The sequence below is a fragment of the Alligator mississippiensis genome, chromosome 1 (assembly GCF_030867095.1).
Source record: "Alligator mississippiensis isolate rAllMis1 chromosome 1, rAllMis1, whole genome shotgun sequence".
NCBI lineage: Eukaryota > Metazoa > Chordata > Crocodylia > Alligatoridae > Alligator > Alligator mississippiensis.
Window position 1 is genome coordinate 206733205 of NC_081824.1, and position 24812 is coordinate 206758016.

Consider the following 24812-nt stretch of genomic DNA (forward strand, 5'->3'; position numbering starts at 1 on the left):
TCAATTCATACCTTCTAATTTCCTTGGCCTACTGTGTCTCCATGAAGTGTGAGAATGATTTTACTGGACTGTCTCACTGTATAGATAAAGTTTATACACAGCCACATTGTGCAAGAGAGCAAATTAACTGCAAGAGGGTGTAACTTTGTGAGGCTATTCACTGACTGGTTTTCTTCACTGTTCCTAGATGGCAGAAACAGTAGAGACAAATGAAATGGTCAATGGAGCTGCAGAGCAGAGAACAAGTTCAAAAGAATCTAGTCCTGTTCCTTCCCCAACAACAGACCGCAAAGCCAAGACTGCCTTTCAGGCTCAGACCGCTGCTACCCTTCCAGCCAAAACACAGGAGACCCCATCTGCTCAGATGGAGGGCTTCTTGCACCGTAAACATGAATGGGAGACACACAGCAAGAAAGCCTCAAGCAGGTAAAGTAACTAGTGTTTAATGCAAATAAAAGTTTTGCATCTTAATAAAAGCTGTGTTAGGTGAAGGATATACTATAAAGCCCAATTTGAAAGCTTTCTTAATTGAAGCAGCTATCTTTAATAAAATTTTAGTAAAATATACCATCACAGTTTTTTGGTTTGTTTTTTTTTTAAACCGTCACAGTTAAATAGTTATCAGATAGAGAAGAACCAAGTCATGATAAGTTACTTACCGTGTTTTAGGCTGTTGTAGTTATTCCTTTGTCTCTTCTCTGGGGTCCCACACAATATCCATTTGCTTCATCTTAGGAGGTCCTATGTTGCTTCAGCTATTTCCCCACTGCTTACATATATCTCTACTCTATATCTCAATCAGGACCCATTGTAGTTTACAAAATACCTCTCTGTGTAAACTGTCCAACATTTTGTAAACTGTTTACTCCTTAAACAAATCAATAGCTTCTTATCTTGGGAATGCTGCATTCCTGTACAGTTTTAGTAACATTCTCCTGCTAATCTATACTTTGCAGATCAGATAGACCTCTCTTAGGGGTTAAATAGGTCTCCCAATAAAACAAGGAAACCTAGAATTTAGCTTTATTTTTTGCTGCAAACATCCAAACATTCTGGGAGCCCTGTTCAGCTTATCATAATGGCCTCCTCAGAACAACTGCAAACACTTAGACATTTTAGTTGATGTGACCCTTAACCATTTGTTATCCAGCATGTAGATCTCGTTGTTTGTATTACAGCAGCTACTAGAGGCCTCAGCCAAACCCAGAGGCACCATTGTTCTAGGGTGGCCAACCCACGGCATGCATGTCACAAGTGAAAAGGCAGCTACTGTTCTGTGGCATACAAACCCTGAGCATGCAGTAAATAGAAACACCAGGATGGAGCCAGCAGGAGTCTTGAGCCTCTGGCTTTGAGGAGCACAGTGGGAGCACCATGCTGCTGTGAGAGGAGGTGTCAGGTGCTACCACCAAGAGCCAGGTTAATCCTTCTCTGGTTATGCGGCCTCACCAGATTCAGGTCTTTGGATCCTCACTCACCATATAAATCTGCAGTGATTGTGGTGATACCTCACTCCCAGCAGCATTTTGTCTCTGCTCTGATCCTCCATGCCAGCGTCTCAGGACATATATTAGATATGTCTTTGGGGGTAGAGATGAGAGTAGCACTGGGGGAAGAGCCATGGCTGAACTTGTGGCACACCTGCCAGAAAGGTTGGTCACCACTGGTATAAACACATGGTAAAAGAGAGTTGCCTCTCCTGAAGAGCTGACAGTGTAAATAGACAAGACAGACAAAGGTGGAAGAAAAATGTTGTTATCCCTCATTTTAAGGACAGACAACACAAGAACCAGGAAATGAAACAACTTGCCTAACTTCACACAAAAAAATTGTAGCAGAGCTGGGACTTGATTTTGGACCTCTCAAATCCTGGTGTAATATCACAGCTAGAAGTCCACAGGAAAAGAAAAAGGCATCAGAGTATTCTTCAGAGCTTCCAGGATTGTAGCTATGTACACGCTGGCCCCTTCCACCTATCCTGTAATCTCCTCGGAACAGAACCACTGGTGAAAATGATTATGTCCATCCTCATTGATTCTAAGGGCCTGGCCCTGCATTCCCCAAAGAGCAAAGCTCTTACTTGTTTGCATGTGGCAGTAAAAACAGATGCTGAGTGATCACTGAGGGAAGTACTGGGGAAGCCCAGGCTATAACTTTACTGGAAAGTATTGATGGAAGTTGAGAGTGAAAAGTTTAATATGGAAAATTGGGTAGTAGCCAAGGGAGAGAGATTAGAATTACAATATAGTGGCTGTTTGGGGGCGCGGGTGGGGGCAACACCAGTTTCTCAAACACAGGCCCACTTCACATAGGACAGCTATTTTTGTGTTATGCTATTCTTGGAGAAAAGGTTATCTGAGAAAATCCACAGTAACTTGTCAGCCTGTAAAACTTCATGAAGATGGTTAGGTGTTGGGTAATATTCAGGTAGCCTTGTTTCTACTGTTTCTTCATTGCCACATCATTAAAAAAAAAAAAATCTAATAGCTACTTTGTGCATAAGAGTCAAGAATTTTATATACAGGCCCTCTACAAATTTTATAGCGCTAGAAAAAATCCTTCTAAGAGTGTGTACTCATTTAAAAGGTCAACTAGTTTCCCTTTCAAGTATGTAAACTCTTCAGTCTTTCAAACAGTACTCTCACTGTATGCTAGTGTGATATCACTAAGAGCCCTACAAATCTCAGGTCCATTTGGCACAATATCAGCAGTTTTGTAATGGAATAGAGCTTTCATGTGAAGATGCATGTGACCTCTTATCACCAAGGCAGTATGCTTTATCCACCATCTCAAACTGAATGTGTGTCACTTTATAATTGTAAGATAATATAAATAGATATAATTAAGTTAAAGGTATAATTGTAGACTCAGATAATTGAACTTCTTTCAGGTAGATTTATGATCTAGTGAAGAGAATTAGACTTGCACTTGTCTTGATTACTTTCTCTTTCTTGAAGATCCTGGCATAACGTGTACTGTGTTATAAACAACCAAGAGATGGGCTTCTACAAAGATTCCAAGGCTGCTGCTTCTGGCATTCCTTACCACAATGAAATCCCTGTCAGTTTGAAAGAAGCAGTCTGTGAAGTAGCAGTTGATTACAAAAAGAAGAAACACGTGTTCAAGCTAAGGTAAAGTTGTTGGAGCATCTTTCTATTGGTAAATAGCTTTTATGGAATGTAGTCTGTCCCTGACACAGCACTACATCCTACTAGGTACTGTGGGTGTGTCTACAGTGCTGTTTAGGGGCAACCCACTAAGATCACCCTTAGAGAGTCCAGTCCATGTGAGCCATTTGTATTAACTTGAAGCAGTTGTACCTGAAGATCAGAAAGAGACAAAATAGTGAGCAGGCTGATACCAAGACGACCTATGCTTGAGAAACAGGAAACTGAGCCCTTCTAGGAATGAGTCTGCCCTCTGTCTTTCCTTTTGTGTTTGCTTCTAACTAAGGGCAGTGAGACAGGAGGTGTAGGGTACAGAAGGGTTTCACAGACTCCCTGTGTATGTGACATTTGCTGCGGTGAGTACTGATCACACTGCAGGCAGGGGGTCAGATAGGGAGAAGCTTGACTTTCACCCCTGACACTGTGAGTATAGTGTGGACTGTGCCAGGGGATGAGCAATGAGGTTCAATATGTGGGTGTTCAGCAGGTTTGGGCTACAGTCTTAAGTGGCCCAAATTCAGGACTAAGTAGCAATATAAACAATCCTGATTGTGCTCAGCTCCTGTATAGGGATATGAGGGCATGCTTCCCCCAAGCTCTGGCTTTGGCCTGGGTGTTGCATCTTGCAATGTGTATTATGAGATTTGCTTGTTTCAGAGTAGTCAGAGAAGATTAAATTGGCTTTCTGTTAGAGGTGCACTGATACGTTGGTCTGATATCAGATCAGCACCGATATAAAGAAAATTGACTGTATCGGAAATCAGCTTTTTTGCCTGATGTGGCCAGTTATTTGGCTGATAAGTGCCCCGTGCATGCATGCAGCTGCAGCACAGCAGGTAGGCAGTGAGGAGCAGAGCCCATCAGCTTAGAGAGATGCGTATAGCTGGTAAGTCTGTTGTGGTGAAAGGGGAGGGGACTGGGGAAAGAAGGGATGTGGCAGGGACAGATCGAGGCTCCCACAATGAGGAAGGGAGTGGGGCTGGTGCTGTGGCAGGGGCAGGGGCAGTGCCAGGGCAGGGCAGAGCACAGGATGGAGCTGCGGGGGGGGAGGTGCGCTCCCACCACTGCGCGCACCCCAGGAGGGCATGTGGGATGTGGGGCACGGGCCAGGCTCTTAGTGGGGGCTGCACTCAGGGTGGGATGGGAAGGATGGATTGGGGAGGAGGGCTACGGCAAATTTTGGGTTACTGTAGCCCCACCCCAGCACCGCTGCTGCCTACCCCTAGTGCAGCCTGGCCCAGCCCCCACCAGGAAGAGCCCGGTGCAGTCCTGGCCCCAGCCCGCAGAGGCAGCTTGCTCTGCCCTGCCCAGATCCGGGGGCACGTGCCCCCCATACCATCCCAGGATGCACACAGCAGTGGGAGCCACCCCCATTCCACGTGCCCCCTGGACAAGCAGCGGTTCCATCCCGTGTCCCACCCCGCCCCAGCTGGGCAGCCTCAGCCCCGCTCCCTCCTTCACTGCGGACACCTTGATCTGCCTGCCCACACCCTTTCCCTTTCCCTGCCCCTTCCGCCATAACAGACTTGCCAGCCGGACACTGCTCTTCAAGCTGCTGGGCTTTGTGTTGGAAATCAGATCAGTATCAGCCAGTATGCCTCCTTAAAAATCGGCCATCGGTATCAGCTCAAAAAATCTCTATCGGTGTACCCCTAGTTTCTGTTGTTTATTTTGGATTAGATTCTGTCCCCTCCCCTCATGCTCATTGTGAGCATTGATTAAAGTGTCAGTAAGGGGAACAGATGCTGCCCAGCACTGAATAACTGGCATCCATTTTACTGAAGTTAAACAAACCTGTATGAAGTGCACACTGTTTCTTTCCATTGGCCCCAGTTCTCCAAAGATAGGGTCCCATTTCCTTTTGCATGAACATCAGTGCTTGCCTGCTTAAAGGTGGGTGCACATTGAGTACGTACTGTGCTGACTTAAGCCATAAGCCATCAAGGAGAGAATGTTAGATGCTCAGCTGGTGTAAAACAAAGGAGCTTCGTTGTCTCCAGTGAAGTTAAGCTAATTTTCCCTGTGAAAATCTGGTACACAGTGGTAAATACACATTGTAATTGCGTGTAGCCACAGTGATTCAGTAGTGAGTTAGAACTGCAGCCTGTTAACATACAGTCTGAGCACCACGTTCTTCTCCACCTCGATTTATATCTGTGTGTCTTACTTGTTTGTCCAGCTTACCTCAGTTTAACAAAGAGTAGTGGCTTCAGCTCTCTTAATTCTTTTACCTTTTCTGTCAACTAGATTTCTAGAGTGGATACTTGTTTTTTTTTTTCAGTGTTCAGCCCTGATCATGTAATTGGTTCCATGCAGGCAATCCCTCCTGAAACAGTGGGGACACAGGTCTCCACAGGCAAATTCCTTTGCAAGGTTGGGGCCTTTGACTGGTTAAGCATTTGGGCTGTATACAAGCACTGAAACAAGATTGTTTTTGAAACTCTACTGCCAGGAGACAGGATTTTAAAAACGTCAGTGCATAATGTTTACATTTTGGCCAAGACTTTTAACAAAGGGTGCACAAAGTCTTGGGCCTTATTCATTTTCCAGGTCTAGTTAAAAGTTGTAGGGTTACGTAGCTTCTGCCAGTGCCAAAGGGAGAGCCAACTCAGCATGACAAACACCATCTCTCTAAAGTAAAAAAAAAAAAATAAAAACAAAAATCATTCACAGAGGGCCCAAAACTTTGAAATTGGAGGAGATCCAGCAATTACCACCACGGTGCAGGACCTCTGACAAGGAAGTGGAAAAATTGTTTTTAGGCCCCTGGCAAAAAGTTACACTTAGGATGAGATGAATGTGTTAACCATGCCATAAGTAGTAATAAGTCCAGGCAATTAATGGTAGGACAAAATAGGAAACCAGTCACAAAAATATTTCCCCAAATGTTTGCTACATTTTTTTGTTCCTGGTTTCCATCGTGCCTTAAATTAAACATGTTGTAGGGTAGCCCCACCCTGCAGCTTGATGCTGGCTGCACTGCGGGGCTTGATTGACAGCTCCCCCTGTGTCACCAAGCTGACAGCCAAATGGCCTAGCCCTGCATGGGTTTCCAGGGTACCTAGTCAAGTGGAGTTCATCAACTGGGCTAGGATTCAGGGAGCCTCAGGACTTCCCATGACCCAGAATGGTGCTTGCCTTGCCTCTTAGCCCCCACCAAAGCTTCAGGGCAGGGTAAGCACCATCCTGAGTTGTAGGGAGCCACAGGGCTCCCTACCACCCAGCAGATTGGCTGCCTTGCCCTGCAGCTCCAGGGGGGCATGGGACTGGGAAGACTTTCTGCTCTTGGGGTCCCTGCTCGCTGAGACCTTAAAAACCAGCTGGACATGTGTTTTTTCTGACATCCTTACATGTGATCCTGGGGCTTAGACTAACAATCAGCTGATTGTTGGTTCCAGGCCTGGGGCCACATTGGAGTCTGGTCTCAAGGTTGAGAGTGCAGTAGAGTCTCAGACTGGCTCTGGTGTGGTCTTGGGGCTGGAGCCCACAATCACCCCATAATTAGTCTTAGTTCTGACACTGCACTGGTTCACCCTGGGCTGCCCTCACCCAACTTTCAGTTTGTCCATGCAAAGGGAGCCCAGGATCATGATTTTGGGGTCCCCCTGCACTGGCAGGTAGTAATAGTGCAGTTAGCATCTGATCCCAAAATTGGACATCCTGCCATGCATTTGTGGCATGGCAGGAGGCACAATTGCTGGGAGCAGCAATCCGATCCTATTATGCCATTATTTGAATGTGTGCCAGGGGCCGAGGCCTTTTAAAGAAGCGATAAAGTCATAACTGTATTGCCAACAGGTGTCTACCTTATTGCCCATTAGATTATCATACCACTTGCATAAACATCCCACAGGTCATGCTTTTCATCTGCAGGTCTCAGTGGCTTACAGAGATGGTTTGAATTGTTATCTTCCTTTTACAGATGGGACAGCAGGAAAAGTGGCTTGCAAGGCCCCGCAGAGGGGTACCACTGCCCTCACCCTCCTGGCCCTGCTCCTGGGAGTGGGCACAGAGACACACTCTCCCCACTTTCTTCCCTCCCTCCCTTTGCCCCCCCAGCCTCTTCCCTCTCCCTGCCCCACCCCTTCCCCACACACACACTTACCTGCTGGGGGGAGGTGTATCTGTGTCTGCATCTGTGCGTGTCTGCAAGTGCTTTGTCTGTCTGTGTCTTTGTGTGCATGTGTCTGTTCCCTGCCCGCCTGGTGGCAGCAGGCACATTGCATTGCATGGTTTTTGGGGCAGCAGGATGCAGAGTCCAGCCTGCAGTAGCAGCTGCCTCCACCCCACGCACAGATCTGGGGGGCATGTGCCCCCCTGGCCACTGCTGGGGTGCATGCAGCGGCAGGAGCTCTTGCAGTTCTGTCCTTCACTCCACCCTCACTAGGCATTGCCTGCCCCAGCCCCATCCCTCCCTCACCACAGAGGCTCCCTAGCCCCTTAAACAGGAGAAAAATATAAAGGGGTACACGTGCTGGAACTAATTTCATTTCTGGGATTTGAAAGGATAGAGGGGGAATTCCAGCCTTGTGTAACTTACTGGTTCTGCCACCTGGCTTGTCCAGTGGGTTTTGTCGCTGTCACTCACTCCTCTCTCTAGTGGCTAATGTTTATCATACAACTTTAGATAAAGTTACCAAATGTGTCCTAGGTAAAAGTCTTCAGCATAAAATTAGTAGAAGTACACCAAGGGAAAATGGAAGCAATATAGTAGAGAGCCAGACCCACAATCTCCAGGTGGAAGAAAGCTACTAATAAACAATTTCAAGTACACTGGATGTGTCATTGCCTGTAAAATGTCCCACTCCCTTGAGATAGGTTTCAGAATCTTGCAGATAGCTGCGGAAGCTGTGAAACCATGTGTTTCTTGGTTTTCCTTTATTTTTTAAGATTTTGGTCTCTTAAAGTAGTTAGTGAGCTTCCAAGCTGGTTTCACAGTTGAAGTCACAATTTTTAAAAGTCTCTGAGCTCTTACTCCTTAAAAAGTTACAAATTAGCAAGCATACATATGCTTGTAGGTTGCTGTCTATGTAGTGTGTATGTGTACGCGGGCATGTGCGCGCACACCCATACCCTCCCCTTTCCCCCACACCATCCTCCCCCACAACACACACATTACCTGTAGAGTCTCAGATCTTCACCTGGTATGAAAACCTGAAGACCCATTGATGTTTGCATTAGATAAGTGGACAATTTACACCCAAGTGAAAGTGAGAGAATTGTCTGAGATCCACATCTTTATCCTTTCAATTCAATATTTTTCTAAGTTTCAGTAGAGCTTTTGTATCATAACACAGCTTCATATAATCTGCATAAACTACACATTTATCTTTTATTTTGGAACTTATTAAATTCTGTAGAGACTCTCAGATAAATTTAAGTATTACATGTTTAAACATCTAAAGTGTACCTTTTGTAGGTTTTCTAGATAAGCTATAACAGAGCCTTTAAAGTTCATTTTCTCAGGACTTGCCAAACCAAAAATGATGCAACTTCTCCAGAGCCTGATATAAAAGCTGTCATGGTGTAAAATGTGGAATCTTCCATGTCTAGTGACATAAAGCTGCCAGTGGTAACCCTAATGAGATAGTAGACATTATACCTGCCACTGGCATAGGACTGAATGTTGCCCAGCCTGTACTTAGGGGGCAAGTTGGTTTGTTTTTTAAATGGCTTGTTTTAGAGATTTAGACTGTTGATCATAGTCCCCAGGCCCATGGCTTATGGGCAGAATGGAAGCAAGGCAGTAACAGGCAAGGGAAAAAACAGGATGATGAAATGTACTGCTCTCCATTTTGGTTCAGTGCAGTTACTTGGGTCAAATGAGCAGAATTTGGTCTTGTGTGTGGTACACAGATAAGATATGTGATGGTTGTTTGTTTTTAATTGCAGACTAAGTGATGGCAATGAGTACCTCTTCCAAGCCAAAGATGATGTAAGTTCTTTTCGCCCTCCTTTTTCTCCCTTGTTTTACGTTGTGCGTGTCACTATTCTACCATTGCGTGTTAAGGAAAAGAAAAATCTTGGGTAAAATCCTAGTCTCCAATATATGTGCATGTCCCTATACTTATAGGTCTACTAGCATTACAGTTTGCTCCTGAAAAACCCATAGGGTTAGGAAATAGGGGCTTCTAAGGTGCACATTGTAATATTTGCATCTTATGCAGTAGTTAATCCACACCTGCAAAGTGTAGGTGCAGGACACACGCATACTTTAGGAGGATGACAGGGCCAATTTCTCTTTAACTTCCTACTTCTGTATCAGGTGTCTTGTTGAGGGAATGATGGAAAAGTCTGATGCATTGATTTTAACTGCAATGTAACTTTGTTTGTGGAAGGAGGAAATGAACACATGGATTCAGGCGATCACATCTGCTATCTCCTCTGACAAAATTGAAGTGTCTCCAAGCACACAAAGCACTCCAGCTTCTAGTCGTGCCCAAACCCTGCCAGCCAGTGTTACAATAACCAGCGAATCCAGTCCTGGCAAGCGGGAGAAGGACAAAGAAAAAGACAAAGAGAAGAGATTCAGCCTTTTTGGTAAAAAGAAGTGAACTCCATCTCCACACACACCCTGCACTTCTCTGACCTTTCCAGTGGAATTCCAGCATGCAAGCTCAGAACCAATACATTACTATCTGTGCCTAATGTTCCTCAATGTGATTTAAATTTTTTTATTTATAGAGCATTTAAAAAAGCCAACAAAAAAAAAAAAGAATCTAAAGTTACAAATGTTTGAGGTGCATTGGGCAGCTTCTGTACGAGAGGGAGGACCAGATTTTGTTTTTGTTTTTGTTTTTTTTAATGAAGTTAATGTAGATTAGATCTTAATATTTAAACTGTTCCTCAATTTTGTGAGGCTGTCTTGAAAAATAACCCACATCTAGTGATATTGGTATGCAAGGCAGCGGTGCTTACAAATTTCCTGTGCACATTGAAGACAACTGTACAAATTTTCAAACATGTTCACTTCTATTTAAGGTTGTTATGCTGAGTCTTGACTAGTAGAGCCTCCCATTACAGTTCTAACCTTTATTAAAATGATAGTGTATTATCTTTGCTGTAACAGAGTGCAGGTATGCATTAACTTACGGACAAACCATTTATATCCTGGCATCAGTTATTAACACAACCTGAAGCTTTTCTGCATCCAGTACGACAGTTAAGAATGTTGGTGTACAAGAAGGATTAGCATACTGATACAGTTTTAAATAATCTGTAATTTCGAATTTTTTTGCTGAAATACATTATATTGTATGTTTCAGATAATTCTAGTACAAAGTATAATAAGACTAGATGTATAATAAACCCTTTAAAAATCATTGATAAGTGTAAAAGTGGAACTGAAGCATTTACTGGAAAAAAAAAGTAATGTTACTCAAATGGTTACTTGCTTGTCAGCTACAGCACTGTGTGTTATAATTTTGCTACATTACCTTGCTATTTGATACATAGTGTGCATTCTCTGTCACTGTAACTATTGTAATGAAAAATTTTCATCTTACTGCACAATCAGAAACTACATTTAATAGGAATGAACTCTCAATGACTGGGCCTGTAGTCAGAGTAGTACTGGAACTGGCTTTCAGTTGTATGGAACTGTACCTCTAGACTTTTACCCTATCTGTTAAATATATGCTATGTCATTAAATGCTTTTAAAACTAAATACAGTGGTAGTTGTTTATTTTGCTTCTGACCATGTCAAACAGTAATTTTGAAACTGGATCAAAGGAAAATTTATTTCAAAATAGCATCATTCCTTTGGTAATGAAGGTAAATGGCCTGTCTGTTTAAAAACTGTATGCAAGGGTGTTTCAGAATCTAACAGCAATTTTAAAATAAAACCATTTTGTGTGCAATGATTGTTTACTGGGCTACATCAATCGTCGTAAATGATCAGGAGGTGCAACAGATGCCACCACCAGTGTTCCTGGGTGCTGTTTGCCATTTTACTATTAGTTTCTGAAATGCGCGCGCACATGTGTGTGTGCGTGTGTGTGTAATCCCTTATTAGGAGGAGTTCTTATGAAAGCCAAAAAATCCCCAAAACAATGTGGTGGCTGAGAAGTTAAAGCCTGTGAGAAATTCCCTACCTGTAAAATGTTGGAAAGTTTCAGGTTTTTTCCTTCACTAAAAGTAAACCTAGCAGAATCAATTTAGCTAAGCTTTGTAAGGCAGCCTGTAACTTAAACACTAGAATCTGTTAGTCTGTTTAATTTCATTTCATGCCTTATTATTAAGCTTTAAAAAAACAGAGTTTATCTTGAGATAAAGCCACTAGTATATTTGAAGTTATTTCAAGGCTCCATGTTCAACATGGTACATAAAACAAAAAAAGTCAAAGTTGTTGGGTAAAATGATGATCCCCTTTTAATGCAGTTAAGATCCAGAACCAAAACTTAATAATAAAGTTTAGCATAGCCTTATCAAATGGTTATATACAACATACTTTTTATTATCTCAGTCCTCTTTTTTTATGACAGAGACTGTAACCACCTCAATTTTTAAGAATATTCATCAAGTGGGAAGCTACCCAGAGCAGTCAACTAAAAGCATCTCCAGGAAGCTCTAATCCATATTAAGGGAAATGTTTTAAGAGGTCAGTGAAAAATAACTAATCAGTTTTTACATCTGAAGGATTAATAAAATATACTCTGAATGTAAATGCAAATCCTAAATGGATTTAGTTTTAAATACCCAGCAAGATCCTTTTAAACCTAAATCTTTAACATGGAGAGGGGTGTAATTAGCCATGTTAATCAGAAGGCAGGATAGAAGTGCACTTTATTGGCTAACTGAATCAGCTGCACAAACTTTCATGAGCAGCAGCTCACTTCATCAGATGTAGATAGTATGTCTGATTCAGTTAGTCTATAAGGTGCACTTCCACCCTGTCTAACATGGAGATGATATCATATCACTGTCTTTATTTCTGTCATGGAGAGCTAGTGTATATTTCTACTGGGAATTTTTTTTTTTTGCTGTTTTTTATTTAGCTTTATTATATAAATGTTGAGACTTATGGGTTTTTACTGGTGTGATGTTGACTGTTTTAGCTTGGTTAGTGGCACATGGGTAGAGGATAACACCAGCAGTCTTGTATGTGTGAAACTGAATTAAAAAAAAAGTGCAAAGTTTACTCTGTCAGAATAGAATATGAACTATTATTCACAGTTGATTAAAATATACCATACTGTTGATGACGTATCACATTTGTCATTTCTTTATTAAAGCTCTTACTTTCAGCAACTTAACACTGCTGTGTGAGTGCCTGTTGTATGTAATGGGGGCTGTGGTTTGGTGGGTTCCTGACGTTAGCATCTGCCTTATTTGTTGTTCAGACTCTCTTCTGATTTTTTTTTTTTTCTGCAAAACACCCTAACTGTTAGGACTGGAAACCTTGTTACTTAGAAACTGCTGTTGAGGATCCTCTGCTGAGATACAAGTGTGAGTAAAACTAAGTGTAGGTATATTTCTTTCTGGACCACACAGCAACATTTCTCTGTATGGTGCAGCACTGAGACTAAAAGAAAGTGGGAAGGCTGGCTGGGCCCAGTGGGGATGTGGATTGTTTCCTTTCTTTCCCAAGGGCAGTCATTCAGGAAAGACCATACAGCGTCAAGCTTCATGGACTTGATGCAAGTCCCTACCAGTGCCAAAGCTCTAGGTCCCTTCATGATTGACACAGGCAGATTTGCAAGAAGTCCTGCCATATTCAGGGACTGAATTATACTTGAAATGCCATACAACTTCAGAATTGGGACCTTTGTAAAGCATGATCTGTCCTTTTGGTTACTGTGGAAGAAGGAGATTCTTTGCAGTTTCTGAATGATGGGTTCTGGATTCCTGTATTAGTAGATTCTGTCACACACAGGTTTCCTGTCTTTATCCTATTAATAAGTTTTTATTGTAAAAGTAACATTTTCTTCAACTTTTCAGAAAGTCACTTCAAACCAAAAACACCCAAGCTAGAATGTTGCAGCTGCAGAAGAATGAGATCATGCTCTAGAAATCAGAGGAAAGTTTAGAACCATTTTTCCACAAGGCAAGGATGTTAGGACTAGTTCAAGAGTCTAAAGTGTTTCAAGAAATGACCCTGATATGGCCCAGATACATTCTGAAACTCTGGATTCAATACAATGAAAACACGCTTTAACCACTAGGATTAGAGCTCCTTTACTTGAAAGGAATTTGTTTTAGATGGATACAGACCATTTTTTCAATCCAAGGCACCTCTGTTCTAGGTAGGGAAACTTTTGCCATAGTGTCCACAGGCAGAAGCCGTGATGCCGCCACTATGTTGCTGTATAACGCAGTATAACTCCTATGGTATAACGTTGCTATAGCAATGTAGGGGCTAAAAACAACTGCGCTGCCAGCATGGCGCAGTATGGGCTGTTACTGCGCTGTCATTTAGTACTTTCTCAACAGCATCGTGGGGACACACGTAGGTGCACTCAATAAGTAGTGATACACTTCTCATTACAGCCTGTTTGCATCTGTTGTTTGATGTTGCCTTTTATTCATGGAGTGTTAAATTTGCAGTCTTGGCTGACCTGTAGTACAGTAGTACAGATTGAGTCTAAAAAAAATTAAGTTATGTAGGACTGGAACAAATTTTAAATGGTCTTAATTCCAAAGGAAGTGGAGGTGCTCAGCATCTCTGGAAATCATACTGTAAGTGACTCTGAGTCGATAGTGATTTATTGCCCAAACAGAAAATAGACTTGAATTTCCTGAGTCTAGTGCCCTTTCTACTGACCTGAACCATACAAAGAGAAAAGAATTGACAGAGATGGATGGGATCGCAAGCTTTGGTTTCCTCTTTCCATCTGCATCCAAGAGGGATATAATGCCATTTGTCCTATCTCATATCATGGGATCAAGAGAAACCTGTTCAGGTAATAAATACCCTTGATCTAGAACAACAGTAACCTCTGTGTCAAGTTCTGCCTGCAGCTAAACTCAGCTTCTTTGGTATCAGCAAACTTGCACAGGTGTAACTGAGAGACAATTTGCCCTGATCCTGCATCAAACTCCTGCATCCACCCAGGTCCCTGATGACTTCAGTTAGACGTCATGTAGGCCCAGGCATTTCCCTCCCTACTGCTCCCAAACCAGGCTGACTGCTGGATTGATGCTTGAAGTCAGAAGTAATATTTTAGTTCCAGAAAGGCTAGGATAACTGAGAGGGAGAGAATGTATTTAAGTGAATAATGGGAATGGAGCAGTTATGTAGTAATTTGTTGAAGGATAAAAGCTAGGAGCTGCCAGAAGCCTGGGCTGAAAATGTCTAACATCTAGCAGTTTTATTAAGTTAATTGTAGAATTCACACCAAATTACTCTTCACCACAGATCTGGGTTTTCCATTTGCCGCAGAAAAATGTGGATTTTCTCCTTTAAAGGAAAAAAAGGCGTGAAATGGTGGGTTTCCCCTTGTAGACTGTCAGGGTTATTGCCTGCAAGTGGCTGCATGGGTCTGGGGCTAGTGGGATGCAGAGGGCACCACATACATGTGCTGTGCATGGGTACATGTACATGGCCAGCAATATAGACAGGCAGCAGTGGAAAGTACTTCCCAGCTGCCTACAGGTAAGTCTATAGGTAGGAGGGGGCATAGGCAACGTGGGAATGGGGGGTAAGATTGAGGCCCCCATGGTGAAGGAGGGCGTGGGACAGGGTTGGTGTCTGGGGCTAGGGGCAGTGCCTGAGGCTGGGATGGGGATGCACTACTGTTAGGCCCAGCTGGAGGCTGGAAAGGAGCCATGGGTGGCTTGTCTGCAGGGTGGTGGGAGGGTCTGGCTCCTCACCACTCATACTTCTGGGGTGGAGGGCATGGGGGGGGGGCTCATCTTCCCCCAGATTTGTGCCCAGGGTGGGGGAGGATGTGGGCTGTCCACTGTAGAGTTCGGGGCTTCCCCACTCTGCTGCCCTCTCTACCCAGGGGCTTCTGCAGCCTAGCCAGCGGGACCCAGTGTTGGAGGGGGGAGCAGGGCAGGGAGACGGTGCTGCTGCTGTGACCACTGGGACTTCCACACCAGTAGTGGGGGGGGACAGCCACAGCTGGACTTGGATTCTGGTGAGCAATGGGGACAGGGAGGCTCTGATTTTTTATGATTAAAAAACCAAAATCAAACACCAAAATTTATAAGTATTTGGAATTGATTTTGTTATAATGTTTGAGGCACTGGTAGGCTTCTGAATTGATTTAAAATTGTAAATACACCACTAAAACACTGTTCAACTGATACCCATTATGTAATGGTTTTTAATTTTGATTGCAGAAAACCACAGATTTGGGGGGGGTTATCGAATAATTTGGGATTTTTAGACAGAAAATCAGGATCCCCACTCTTCACTCACTGTGATAAAACTTATTTTACCATTTTACCAAACAATCTTGCATCTTTCTAAGTGCTTGAGGGTTTTCAGGCTTGTTAGTGACCTTGACAGCTGTTGCCACCTGTGATTTGTGTTGTTAATCTATCCTGGTGACTGCTAATAGTGCTGTGGGCCCTGTTTTAGCCATTGCTTCCCAGCTGTCTCAGAGTGAAGCCGACTGCTGATGGTGCCAGCCTGTTTGATGGCTTTTTTTCCACAGTTCAAATGTTATTTGTAAGTCATGCAGTTACAAAAGAGAAGCAACTGCGTGGCTGCTGACATTACCTAGCAGATAATGTTCTCAAAAGAGAAACCCGGCAGAGCAGGAATGCTGTTAGGGATAGCTGGGCCACCTCTACCCCACGTCAGGTAGCCCCTGTAGAGGTAGCCTAGGGAGCAAAAAGGGATGGGCTTATGGCAGAGACTAATGAGCATAGCACAGACTTCAGAGCAGATGTAGAGAAGCTTCCTAGAGGCACAAAGGTTTGTTAGAAGGTGTGGAATCCAATGCCAAATCCTAGTCCTTTGTTTTTTGTGTGATATTGTATCCCAACAGGAAAGCAGAAGAAGATAAAGTGCAAATAATGATGTAGTTGGTGTGGGCCAGTCCTTTTTCTTTCCTGCAAAAATGTCCTATTTTTTAATTTGCTGATGCTTAAAAAGTCATTTTTAATATCCATTGGAGAAAAGATAGACAGACAGACTGATTTACCTTTTAACAAGGTAAATCAGGTAACCAGTGGCATTGCCAGTAGTACTTGCAATAGCAAATGTGACTCGCATCTCCCAGGTGTTCTTGCAGCTGGTGCCTGCAGTAGAATTTGGCACCGATGCTTCTCAAGGAAAACAAGAAACAAAAGCTCTGTATGCAAAGCAACTTGAAATAATTTTAAAGATCTCTTGAAATTAGAGCTGAAAAGAAAGCTGGCACTTCCCTCAACTTAATTTTCTTGCCTTTGCCAGATAATAGAAAAACAAAAATGAGAACTGTCTCCTGTGATCTCTAATGTAACTAAACACACTTTTTGCAACACCGAACCATATGATGGCTTAACAGTTGATTGGAAGTTGGCTCGTATTTGTCAGCCAAGAAAGGACGTGTATTAATTGCAATATTGAGGCTGAAATTGAATGTGGTTCTGAAACTGTTGCTTACTTAAACTTTAATACTACAAAAGGGTCATGCTAATTTAATACTTAGTGTCTAATTTAAAAAATCCACTCCGTTATACATAGTCCTTTTAATATCCTAAACTGTATATGTCTTATATCTCTCTCTCACACACACACACAACATTCATTTTGCTCTGTTTATAAGGTATTTTCTTCAAGAGAAATTTAGGCCTTCATCCTTCAAGCACAGAATGATCCCAGTCGTTCAGTCACTGATGGTGTTTTTACATGTGCTCTGGTGGTGGGGAAGTGGGCTTTAATTAAAAGTGAATTGGGTAAAAGTGCCCCACCGCCATTTTGAAGCGCAGGGATGCTGAATACATGAGATGCAGAGCAGTGGCAACGCGTAGGAGGTGCATGCTGTTCCCACTCCCTGGTTGGCGCTTGCAGGGGGGTCACCAGTGCTCCCGCCTCCCCTCCCCTCCCCATGTGCACCCCCTGAGAGTGCTGTTGCACTCCCTGACCAGCCGCGCTCGCTGCTTAGGTGACGGGTGGGCAGGCAGGAGTGCCAGTATCCCCCTGCGAGTGCTGGCTGGGGAGTGGGAGTGCTGCTCCCATTAGCAGCCGCAGCCAGTTCCAGAAACGCAATCGGCCCCTGGTCAGCCAGATCCAGCAGAGTCAATTAATTGAATTTGCCACAATGTGCTGTAAGTACAGCACATTGAAGCAGCATCCCCACACATCTGCAGGCATCCTGTGTCTGAAAATAATCAGGTATGAAAGGTCATTGATGCTCATAGTCCTATTCACTTCATGGGGATAACTCAAATAAAATTAGTGATGTGCTTAAGCATTTCTCAGTCACACCAGACTGATTATTAGGGATCAGGGTTTACTGTTTGTTGTGGAAAACTACAGATTTTCTGCTTTAATGGAGAAAAACATAGGATTTCTCCTTTAAAGGAGGAAAGCACAGGAAATGGCAGGTTTCCCCTTGCAGGCTGGCAGAGTTCCAGCTTGCAAGTTGCTGCTTGGGGCTGGGGGGAGCCAGACATGGGGTGCCACGTGCATGTGCACATACATGTGTTAGCCGGGCAGCAGTGGAGAGCAGCTTCTGCAGCTCCCTCCAAGGAAGTCCATGGGGGGAGGGGGGCAGGGACACGGTTGGGGAGAGGGGCAGAGCACAGGTGACACAGTGGGAGGGGGGGAGCAGGGTGGTCAAGGTGACGTGGTGGGGCAGGCGGACATGCGCCTCCTGAGATTTCTGTACTTACAGTGGGCCGGACCAGCTCTGGGGAGGAGCCACCTCCGCAGCCTAGCGTATGGGACCCGGTGCGGGAAAGTGAGGCATAGCGATGCAGGGTTGTGCTCCCCACTGCTGCTGGGTGGGTAGGAGGCACCTCAGCATGGTGGCATGGCACTCCCTCCCACACTGGGTCCCTCCTGCTGGGCCATGGAGGCAGCTCCTGCCCAAGCTGGTCTGGCCCAGCTGCAACCCTGCAGCCTGCTGTGTGTGCAGAAACCTGGTGGTGGGGGGCACATGCCTGCCCCCTGCACTCCCTGCCTCCCCCATCCCCCTTACACACCCACTCCCTTCCTCGCACGCTGGGGGCAGGGGGCTGTGGGTCGGGAGTGAAGGGGCACCAGCAGGGCCAGAGGGTGATGCATGGGGGAGTGAGGAGCACCAGTATATCAGGCCTGCTCAGCACCACAAAGCAACGGTGGGAACAGCCATAACTGGACCTGCATCCAGGTGAGTGAAGGGGCAGGAGGAGCTGTGATTTTCGATGATAAAAAACCCCCACAAAAACACTGAAATATATAGGTATTTAGAATTTATGTTATTGTGCTGATTGAGGCACTGGTAGGCTTCCAAATTGCTTTAAAATTGAAAATATATCAGTAAAACATTGTGCTCAACTGACACCTGTATATATGTGTGTGTATATATATATATATATATATATATATATATATATGTGTGTGTGTGTGTATATGTATAGTGGTGTTTCATTTATATTGTGGAAAAATTTGTATTTGGGGGTCTTAAATCAGAGAATTTGGGATTATTATTTTAGCAGAGAATTTGTCATTTATTTAAACAGAAAACCAGGATCCCTGTCGATTATACAGGAGAGCAGGTAATCTGAACAGATACAAAATACTGACAGATGTATATAGTAAACAAATTGGAAAAAGCAAAAATTGCATTTCTATTATCTCCTGTCTGTGGCAGTAATGAGGATGTAAAAACAGCAGGTTTCTAAGTATTGGGCAAATGGACAGAGACGTTGATTTTTGACTTACCAATATCCCTTTAAGGAGAAATGCTTTGGGGTCCTATGTGTCTCATTTATTTTAAATGGAAGTCAGGTTGTAAATTGGTCCATCAGGGCCAGGGCAAAACTATTCTAGTTAATAAGTGGAACAGTCTCCCCCTCTACATGTTACAGGTATTGGGCAATTAACTGAGTATTTGTGCAATTACCTGGAGACCAGCTACATGTGCAAAGTAGCTATCACACAATAAAAAGCTCCAACCAGCTATCAAGTTAGACTTCAAAATTGTGTTCTAACTTTATAGTTTGTTGCACATGTAGCATGCCCAGCAAAAAACCCTGGAGCCCTAGCCACCCTTGAAACCCCAGGCATCGCAGCTGCTGAGATCCCCAGGCTATGTCTTAAATACTTGTGGAAAAATGACTAACAGACTATTTTTCAACATGGGATAGACTATCCCATGTGGACTTCAAGCAGAAGGAAGGAAAAAAATCCCCAAGCCCTCACCCAGGATTTGACACCTGATATTTATAGGAAGGCAAACAGGCGTGATACCCACTGTCTAAGGCTCCCTCTACACGTGCAGGTAAAGGCACGATGGGATCTAATGTGTGATTCACACAACTGTGCCACCTGCCAGGCCACACGTGCATGGCAGGAAGCACAATTGTGGGATTGCACATAATATCCCATCATGCCTTATTGCTGGTGCTGGGGGAGCCTGATCCCAGACTCCCCCTGCACTGGTAAGAAGCAGGCTCCCACAGCTGGGGGTCCCATGCACCCCAGTTGAGGGGCTCCCAGGTATGGGGGCACCCCCACCCCTGAGCCTGTCGGATGGTTGCTGCAGCGATCCTCCTGCCCAGGGGTGCAGGGAAACCTCTGGAGCTGAAGAGTACACCAAGCTGTGGCAAGGCCTGGGGGTTTCATGCACCCCTGAGCCTTAGGGATTGTACCAGTCATGGACCCCACAGTCCAAGGTTTTCACGCACCTCTGAGCCCTAGCTATCCATTTAATTATTAATTTGATATGCCAATAAGCCCAACACTTCTGGGAAGAGGCCAGACTGTATCAGTCTCCTCAAACATCCCCAACAATTTCATTTGTGGGGTCTGCTCATTCTTCACCTGACAGAAGTACAGTATTACTGGGGGTGTCCAGGAAGAGCACAAGACCATCTGCAGATGCTTCCCTAGCTTGATGAAGGGTGTTTGTGCCTGAAAGCTTGCAAAGAAGAATTTTTCCAACTATTTGAGTTGGTTTAATAGAAGATACCTGATTTACCCAAAGAACCTTGTCTGCCAGTATTACTGGGGGATATTCTTCATCTGGTTCTTCATAGGGGGTGAACAACGGGCCCAACCCATTTAAACTGATTGATTGTGGTGCTGGGAGGGGGAACAAGCTTGAGGGTGCATATAGCAGCCTTACAAAGGGGATCACAGCAGGTCCCTGCATTCTCCCTGGGTGCTTGGAAGCATTTTGGCTATTTAGGCACACTTCTCTTGAGGTGAAGCATTTGGGGGCACTATGGTCCCTAGTGTCAATGTCTGACTGAAGCTCTATTTTCTAGTCCCAAACTGTGTAATTTACCATTCTGTTTCCAGATATTTCATTTGGATTGTGTAACAGCAGTGAACTGTCTGGTGCTGATTCTGATTCTAGTGGATTATTGTGTTCTGTTTCAAAGGACTTAAAAGGATCTTGAAGTACAAATTGGCTATGTGATACAGGAAACAAAATAAGATGCTTTGATAGAGAAATGCTTGGTACAAGAGACAAGCCTATGTAGAATTATGTTGTATACTCTTTTACCTCGGTTATAAAAAATCTTACTTGGTAGACCAATGTGTTTCCTGTGCCCTTAGCTTCCCTGCATTTGATCATAGCTTACAAAGGTTGAGATGTCTTATACCATGCATTAATCCTACTGAAGCAAATCTAGACTAGTTACGTGTACGATCACCTGATTTGAGTCATTAAGTATAGCGTAGTCATCCAAGTAGCTTCAGTAAAATCATGTGATCACATCTGCAGTGTGTCATAATGCAGGCATACAGTATGTACCCAGAAGGACAGGCATTAGAGCAGGAACAGATGATGTGTTCCTACGCGGCATAGCTTCTTAAGTATATCCTTCAGCTTAGCTGCTTAGAAGACTTGTAGTGGTGTACTTCATAGTAAAAATATTTCCTCCTGTAAAATATTTCACCCTAAATGTTTCATCCTAAAAAGTAGGAAATGCAACATTGAATGTATAATTGTATATTTCCCAATTAATCCTCCTCTAGTCTTTATTTCTGCAGATTATTTTGGAGCTTGCAAGTACCCATCCCAGGGTACAATTTGAATTGTACCCATTGTTCTAAAAATTTACAAAAGTATCATTTTACATGCATATTAAAATGAATTTTACTGAAATTATTAATAAAATGTATATTCTCTGAGATAATTTGATGCTTATTTTATAAATTTAGAAATGTTCAGTATCTTAAGTTGCACAGCTACTCTTTTTATTAATACCAACATTAAATTTTGCTTGGTTTAGAAAATAATTCACGTTCACAAAGTACTAGAGTTATCCAACAGAGGTCACCCTAATCAACAATATATGCAATAATTCTATATTTACTACATTTGGTAGCAGCACCTGAAAAGAAAATTTGGATATTATGATGCGCACTCAATCTGTCTTGAATATAAAATGACTTTTCATAGTTAATATGGTCTTACAACATTTTGTTTTCTTGCAGAATATGGTTATGTAAAATGAAATGTGAACAATTTCTATTGTTTTCCAGCAGTTGTTCTATCTAGCTGAGTAAATAGAAGGAAGCTATATTTCAAAAGAGTGGTTCACAATAAATATTTATTTCACAATTCACCTTGCTCATGTTCCACCAGAATTAAATTAGCAAATTACACTGGAATGAAAAACAGGGAAAGGACAGGGAAAGGAGACTTTACAGTCTTGGCAAAAGAATAGCAAAACTTTCCTTCTGCTTCTTTACCATCCATTGGTACAGCACTGGGCACTCTCATACCCCCTGTACTTCAGCCGCTGCTTCACTTGTGGCCGTGTTTCTCATGCCCCACTACTCCAGCTGCCATCACTTCCCTTCTCATCAATTGCTGCCAATTCCCATTGCCAGCAGCAGTTGCCAACAGGGAAATTGGTAGCAATCCCTGGTGAAGGAAATTGGCAGTGGGTACCAGGAACTGAAGAATGGTGGTTATGAGTGTGGCTGCAATCAGGCTGCAACTGCCAATTGCCACTATGTTTTGCACCCCACCTGGAAATCTTTTGTGCTCACCGTGAGAGGAGGAAGTACCCTCCAGTTTGGGAAATGCTTCTGTAACAAAAAAACCTAAAATTTTGGGAGAAATAGAGGAATTTCAGCAGAAATGTATCTATCAACATTTCACAGTCTTTGGACCTGATTCACATCCCAGGGAAGTTGATGGAGAGACTCCCACTATTTTCTGTGGACTTTGGATTGGGCTTTTTGTGTAAAATGCAAACTGATTGGCTTCAAGTTGCCACCATTATGGCTAGGAACAGAAGTTACACATAAACCAGTTTAAGGGATCAGAAACTGGTTTAAACCTGTAACAGAACAGAAGTTCAGTGCACATAAACCAGTTTAAAAATGGCCAGAACTGGTTTGAGATGAACCTGATTGAATGTAGTATCAGACTTGGGGGGGCTATGGCCACCCCTTTGAGCCTTGGTGCCACCACTCACCCTGAGCAGTCTGTGGCAGCTCTGCCTGCCCTGCTCTGTCCCACCCTCACCTGCAGCGCGGCGCCCTCGCCAGGGAAAGGCTTGAGCTCCTGGGAAACAATGACAGGGGCTGCTGCCCCGTCAGGGTTGCTCCCCCCTTGCCACTCCAGCAGCACGGACAGGGTGCACCCAGGGGCTGGCTGGCATTGCCCCCTTAGGTGAAGGGGCAGGGAAGGCGTTTATTTCCCCCTTCCCCCTGGCGTCTGGTGGAGGGGGCAGGGAGGGGGCTTATCCTGCCACTTGCCCCATGCAGGGGGCAATTGGAGGCAGCAGCAGCAGTGGTTGGGGCAGGTAGACCCTGGCTGCAGTCTCCCGGGGGCAGTGGGGTGAATGAACCCCCTTCCTGCCCCCTCTGCCTTGCAGGACCATGCTGGCCAGCCCCTGACTGAGCCCCAGCCCCTGCTGCTGCAGCAGCGAGGGGGGAGCTCAAGGTGGACCCTGGCTCAGGGCTGCTCTAATAACAACCCTAGGAAAAAGCAAGTAAGGTTTGTTTGATAATATGTTTTATTGGACCAGCTTCTTACTGAAACTGAGAGCTGTTCAAGAAAGGTCAGACACTGAAAATGGTTTGGTCTAGGAGAAATATACAAAGTAGAAACAAAAACAGGGTTTTCCTTGTATTTTCAGTGGAAGCATGACTGATAAAACATTGGGTCATTAATAGGGGCTCCAGGTAGGTCTTGGGCAGATCTGGTGACCTATATTTCCAGTCTCTGCCTATAAGAACTAATCAGACTAAGATGTGGGTGATGACTCACCACCTCTGGTCACAACTGCCAGTCTCTAAAGCTGTGGACTTAGGTAAACATCTAGTGCAAGGGTTTTCAACCCTTGGTCTGTGGACCCCTGGGGGTCTGCACAGTAGGTCTAAGGGGTCCGCAACAGATGACTATGATTAATTTAAATCTTGTGAATATCTACACTTACAATTTAAAGGGGTCCACACCTCTATTCCAGTTTTTTTAGGGGTCTGCAAAAGCAAGAAGGTGAAAACCATGATCTAGTGAAACAAATATATATGATGGACTGTCAGACTGGTTGGTTACCACAGAACAAATATAATGGCACTTCCTTTTTTCAGATTAAAATCTGCATATGTATAGCGCACATTTGTGTTTTGGAAAATGAGTTTGCTATTAATGCTGACTGTCTTTTGCCACCCTCAGATATGATATAAGCCCCTGGTTTTTTCCTTTCTGCCTTTCCCAATTAGATCAGTTGCCCAAACCTAGGGTTCAGTCTATAGTCGATGCAAAATTATATTTCCATGTAGCAGGGTTGGCCCTACAGAGATCACAGTGCACTAATTATTTTGCTATCCATTGAGCACATCTACACATGTATATTAATGTGATGCAAGAAACTCTGGTGCTTATCAAGCTGGAGTTCATTGCTCCCAGGCACCACATTTACATGTGTGCCCAGGACTGCAGCATGTTGAGCTGGGTCGGAGCAGCCCCGGCTGGCCAGGGGCCCAGGGGTGCCAGCCTGGGGCTGCTCTGACCTGGCTCAACATGCTGCACAGGGGCTGGCTGGGGCATGAGGGTGCTTCAGTGCGAGGTCAGCCAGGATGTAGCTCTTACACTGAAGCACCCCAGCCAACCAGGTTAGTCTCTACACACACACTGCTATGGAGTAAAAACTCAGCAGCAGGATAGAACTTATATTTACAAGTACTACCTTGCTGTGGAGTTTATTAATTTACTCCACCCTAATAGCCCCACACATGTAGCTGTGAGATGTTTACTGTGGTGCTAATTAGTAGGCATCTCTGCAGTAAATCTCTCATGTAGATGTGCTCAGTATCAAGCATTTGCACTGTGGCAGTAACAGGAGGCCTCAGTCTGGATTGAACCAACCTCATGGTAGGTGGTCAGCAGAGTTAGGACACGATTTTTGCCCCAGCCTGAAAATCCCATCTCATAATTTTCATTCATTTTACACTATTACAAAAGTCAAAGATGAATTTGCCCCATGGTATTTTGGAAGACCAATTATTCTAGATTCTGGACATGTAAATACAAAACCCAACACCCATATACTACTTTAATCCATGAAAGGTAAGCTGAAGTGTAATCTGTTAT

The 24812-nt window shown here is 44.0% G+C and overlaps 1 protein-coding gene across 2 annotated transcripts in view; it reads left to right on the top strand.

Annotated features, from left to right (window-relative positions):
- The window catches only part of SPTBN1 (spectrin beta, non-erythrocytic 1), a 200417-nt gene extending 188042 nt beyond the window's left edge, over positions 1–12375 (top strand). For both annotated transcript variants that reach the window (XM_006274441.4, XM_006274440.4), the window contains 4 exons: positions 188–426; positions 2958–3131; positions 9060–9102; positions 9506–12375. In XM_006274441.4, coding sequence (XP_006274503.1) covers positions 188–426; positions 2958–3131; positions 9060–9102; positions 9506–9721 — 672 coding nt within the window. In that variant the 3' untranslated portion in view covers positions 9722–12375. The remainder of the gene's footprint in view (positions 1–187; positions 427–2957; positions 3132–9059; positions 9103–9505) is intronic.
- The last annotated feature ends 12437 nt before the right edge of the window (positions 12376–24812 follow it).